Source organism: Penaeus monodon, chromosome 38 (assembly GCF_015228065.2).
Source record: "Penaeus monodon isolate SGIC_2016 chromosome 38, NSTDA_Pmon_1, whole genome shotgun sequence".
NCBI classification, from domain to species: domain Eukaryota; kingdom Metazoa; phylum Arthropoda; class Malacostraca; order Decapoda; family Penaeidae; genus Penaeus; species Penaeus monodon.
This window is the reverse complement of record NC_051423.1, coordinates 34,623,357-34,628,356: the sequence shown is the minus strand read 5'-3', so window position 1 is coordinate 34,628,356 and position 5,000 is coordinate 34,623,357. Positions and strand designations below refer to the sequence as shown.

Here is a 5,000-nt window from a genome sequence, read left to right as displayed (position 1 = left end):
TGAGTAATATATTTAAAGTGAGAATACACAGGCAGAGGCCCGAGATATATTGTGTGTTAGCAGGATGCTCTGAGGGGTTACGAAGGAGGGGGAGGGGGAATGGGAGCAGGAGGTAGGGATAGGGAGCAGGTGGGAGAGGAGAGAGGTGGAGGGAGAGGGAGAAGAGAAGAAGAGGGAGTAGGACGGAGGGGAGGGTAGGAGGGATGAGGTAGAACGAGAGCGGGAGGAGGGAGGATGAAGGATAAAGGAGGGAGGATGAAAGAGGAGAGAGGTAGGAGGACGTAGGAGGAGGGACGAGGTAAGAGAAAGTAGGAGAGAATAAGGTAGGAAGTCAGAGGAGAGAGGAGAAGATAGGAGGCAGGGAATAAGTGGGAGGAGGTAGGAGTCAAGAGGAGGGAGGAGGGAGGACGAGGAATTGAGAAAGGGAAGGTGGAAGGAAGGAGATAGTGCGAGTTATGGTGAGGAGACAGTAAAATGGACAGAGGAAGGAGAGGTGGAGGGAGGAGAAGCGGGGAGACGAAGGAGAAAGAGGGATGGGAGGAGCCACGCAGGAAAGAGAGAAGGCAAGAGGAAAGAAGAGAATCATAAAAGAAGAAGGATAACGGATGAATAAGGAAAAGGTGAAATGGAGAGGAAGAAGGGAAGTTCGAAAACTAGGAAGAGGTAAGAAGGAAGAAGTGAAAGGAGAGGGGGGAGGATGGGAGAAGGGGAGTTGGAAGTAGGAGGAGTTGCGGGGAGGAGGAAGGAGGAAGAAGGAGGAGGAAGGATAGGAAGAGGAAAGAGGGGAAGAAAAAAGGTCTGTTGAGAAAATGTTTGAAAGGACAAGGAAATGTGTGAATGAAAGGAATGTGCGGAGAGAGAGAAGAGTGCGTGGTTGGTGAAGAGACATACGGAGGGAAGCGGCTTTGTGTTTTTGCGTGCGTGGGGAGGGGGGAGAGGGGGAGAGGTGGAGGAAGAGTGGGGGAGGGGGAGGAGGGGGAGCGGTGGAGGAAGAGTGATGGAGGGCGGAGAAAAAGGGAGTGGTGGAGGAAGAATGAGGGAGGGGGGAGGGAGGGGCAGCGGTGGAGGAAGAGTGATGTGTGTGTGTGTGTGTGTGTGTGGATGTGAGTGTGTGTGTGTGTATGTGTGTGTGTGTGTGTGTGTGCGTATGTGTGTGTGTGTGTGTGTGTGTGTGTGTGTGTGTGTGTGTGTGTGTGTGTGTGTGTGTGTGTGTGTGTGTGTGTGTGTGTGTGTGTGTGTGATGTATGGCGTATATCTTCGAACGACGAATCAAGAGAGAGAGAGAGAGACAGACAGAAAGAGAGATCTAGAGAAAGAGAGAGCGGGAGGACAGACAGACAGACAGACACACAGACAGACAGACAAACATATTACAGAAAGAGGAGCAAGCGATGGCGAAACTATTATTTAAAATCTCTCTCCACTCCCTTCCCCAATAACCACCACATATTGGGCATCGCGGCGACAAGTCACCCTCGCTCGCCCGTTTCACCTCGAAAACGAAACGAGATAAAGAAACCCCGCTTCGACACGGGAAACGAAGCCCATCTGAATCCGCATCTCGCACTGAAATGTAAATATTACACATGTCAGTCATAGCAAATAGGTATGATAATTTTCCGGCTCTCCGACAAACCGCACAAATTATCATGTGCCAATAGCAGGGGTTGTGTGTAATATTCGCGGATGGTTCGGTGTCACACGCACTCGGGAGCACAGATTACTCGCGTGGAATGCTGGGAGAACCGGAGAGTGATTTAAGGTTTATTGACTGGAAATCTGCTTGTGGACGTGGAGTAATTGCATATCTGTTTACGTATGTATGCGCGTGCGTGCGTGCGTGTGTGTGTGTGTGTGTGTGTGTGTGTGTGTGTGTGTGTGTGTGTGTGTGTGTGTGTGTGTGTGTGTGTGTGTGTGTGTGTGTGTGTGTTATCTGCGCATAGAAGAATATGTTATGTGTGTATTTTTAGCAGCATGTAAGCGAGTATGTGTGTATATCAACATCATCTGCTTCTTTCTGTCCTTCAAGCAGCAGTATTTTCCAGTGTGTTCGCAGGCCTTAAAAATCTTTCTGAATAGTACTTCATGCGCCAGAGACCATTCCCCTTTGACTTTTTTTATTCACCCTTTTTATGCCTCTCTCTCTCTCTCTCTCTCTCTCTCCTTCTCTCTCTCTCTCTCTCTCTCTCTCTCTCTCTCTCTCTCTCTCTCTCTCTCTCTCTACCACACTCTCTCTCTCTCTCTCTCTCTCTCTCTCTCTCTCTCTCATTCTCTCTCTCTCTCCTCTCTCTCTCTCTCTCTCCTCTCTCTCTCTCTCTCTCTCTCTCTCTCTCTCTCTCTCTCACTCACACACTCACTCTCTCTCTCTCTCTCTCTCTCTCTCTCTCTCTCTCTCTCTCTCTCTCTCTCTCTCTCTCTCTCTCTCTCTCTCTCTCTCTCTCTCTCTCTCTCTCACTTCATCTCTTGCCTTTTTGTGCGAAAAATAGCAAGGCCTTGTTCTTCGGTTGAGCCCTGTAGATGCCACCTGAACATGCCACGCCCCACCCCACGCCGATGTTCTTTATTTCTAGTGCTGGGATGTTGTATTTTCCAAAATACATTTCCTTTTTCGTTTTGCAGTTTTGTTTCCACAATCGACTTTAGTATGCCCGCGTTACACAGCTCTACATCCTTTTCCTTTTCTGCCCTTCCCCTGAAGCCTCCCCATCCCGCATCTAGTGGCCCCTGAGCGCTTCCCCCTTCTCCCCCAGCTGGTGCAGATCTCGGGCGGCAACACAGCTGGCACGACGCTGAGCGGCCTCACGCCTGGCGCAGACTACCTGTACACCATCCAGGCAAGGAACGAGCAGGGGGCGTCGGCGTACGTGTCTCCTCCGGCCCTCGTCACCATGCTGGGTGAGTCCAGGGTCAAAGGTCAGGCAAGTTGGGTACTGTCAAAGACGATGTTTCTTCTTTTTTCTCTTTTTTTTCTTGTTTGCTCTTATGATATATACCATTAAAATCATAAACTACACAACTCAAACACGGTCATTTAGCAAATAAGGAACGCAGTTAAAACAATGCTAGTAAGAAGGAGAAATCGAGCTGAAAATAACTGTAACAACAACCCGACATTTAGCGAGGGCAATGACATAGGAGGAACGATAGAGGCAATAAGATAAAGATCCGGGCACTAATCAATCTTCCTTCAATTAAACCATGAAGGCGTCGGGGCAAAGGTAGGCTCGCAGGCCGGAGGAGCAGGCCAATCCCGCGTCCCTCGCCTCATGCTCCTCATCCTCACCCTCACCGGCGCCGCCCTCCTCGTCCTCAACGTCGCCATCATCGTCTGCTTCGTGAGGAGGCGGTCCGTCAACAGGAGCGCCTCGGGTGAGTTGGGTTAGGGGGGGGTTTAAGGGAGGAGAGGGGCAAGGTGGGAGAGTGGTAGAAGGGAGGGGGAGGGTGTTAGTGGTGGAGAGAGAAATGAGGTACGGGAGGGTGTGGATAAAGGGGTGGAAGAGAGGTAATAGGGTGGACGGATGGAAGGGATAGATGAAGGTGGGGTTGAGGTTGATGCAAGGAGAAAACATGGAGCATGTTGTGGAGCTTCGGCCCCCCCCCCAACAAAAACGTCCATTTTTTCTCTTTTTTTATAGTTCAGTCCTCTTCCCTTTCTCTCACTGATTATCTTAATTAATTCAGCTACCTGGAGGCTTTCCTCTGTTATCTTCTTCACTCGTCCTCTCCTTTCCTCTTCCCCTTAACCTCTCTCCCTTCGCTCTTTCAAAGTTAGCCACTTGTTAGTTATTTCATCAAGGTATTTTCCTTCTTCTGTTTTAGTGTCTCTTATTTCATACTGTTGTCGCCTTGTTCTTCGCTCTCCTTTGTTATGACTTCGAGACTAAAAGCAGTAGCACATATGCAAGCAAGGTCGTTAGTTCCACCCTCATCCTATTCCTACCCCCCTCCTGTTCTTCCTCTTCCTTTTTCTCCTGCTCTTCCTCCTCCTCCTGCTCTTCCTCCCCCTCCTGCTCTTTCTCCTCATCCTGCTCTTCCTCCTCCTCCTCCTCTTCTTCCTCCTCCTCCTCTTCTTCCTCCTCCTCCTGATCTTCCTCCTCCTCCTCCTCCCCCTCTCCATCCTCCTCCTCCTCCTCCTCCTGTTCTTCCTCCTCCTGTTCTTCTTCCTCCTCTACTGCCTCCTCCTCTACTTCCTCCTCCTCTACTGCCTCCTCCTCTACTTCCTCCTCGTCCTCCTCCTCCTTCTCCTCCTGTACTGCCTCCTCATCCTCTACTGCCTCCTCCTCCTCCTCCTCCTCTACTTCCTAATATTGTTCCCCCCTTCCCCCTTTCATCTTCATCATCATCTTCAGCTTCCTCTGTTGCTTCATCTTCCCTCATCAGCCTAACATCCTCACTCCCTCTCCACCTCCCCTCCACCACCCTCAACCTCCCTACTTGGCTTAAGCTAGGAAATGCAATCACGGCTTCGGATTGGCAGGACAGTGCATAGACGCCCAAGACAAGGCTGCCAATATGTCCACGTTCTGTTGCACCCTGCAAGGTGTGTACTGATGGCGGGAGAGGGAGGGAGAGAGGAGAGGGGGGTAAGAAAGGGTAGGAGAGAGGGAGGGAGGAGAGGGGAAGGGAGAAGATAGATAGATAGATAGATAGATCGATCGATCGATCGATAGATAGATTGATTGATTGATTGATTGATTGATTGATTGATTGATTGATTGATTGATTGATTGATAGATAGATAGACAGACAGCCAGGAAGAGAGAGAGGGGGAGACAGACAGACAGACAGGCAGCGGCAGACAGTGAGAGAGGGGGAGATGCAGGTTGTCTGAATGCATCCATGGGTGTTACAATAGAGTTAAAGGGCTATTGGTGTGCAAGGGATTGCCCAGAGAAAGAGAAAGAGGTAATGAGTGGGCGGTTCTTGTTGACAAAGTAATGTGTGTACTTGGCTTAAGACCGTGTGTTTAATTGATTTAAAATGTATGTCGAAGTAGGTCT

General features: G+C 50.0%; 1 protein-coding gene across 1 annotated transcript in view; it reads left to right on the top strand.

Annotated features, from left to right (window-relative positions):
• The window catches only part of LOC119596800 (extensin-like), a gene marked incomplete at its 5' end in the record, with an annotated part of 42,906 nt that overhangs the window by 5,471 nt on the left and 32,435 nt on the right, over positions 1 to 5,000 (top strand). Inside the window, 2 exons of the mRNA XM_037946125.1 lie at positions 2,699 to 2,895; positions 3,205 to 3,369. Coding sequence (XP_037802053.1) covers positions 2,699 to 2,895; positions 3,205 to 3,369 — 362 coding nt within the window. The remainder of the gene's footprint in view (positions 1 to 2,698; positions 2,896 to 3,204; positions 3,370 to 5,000) is intronic.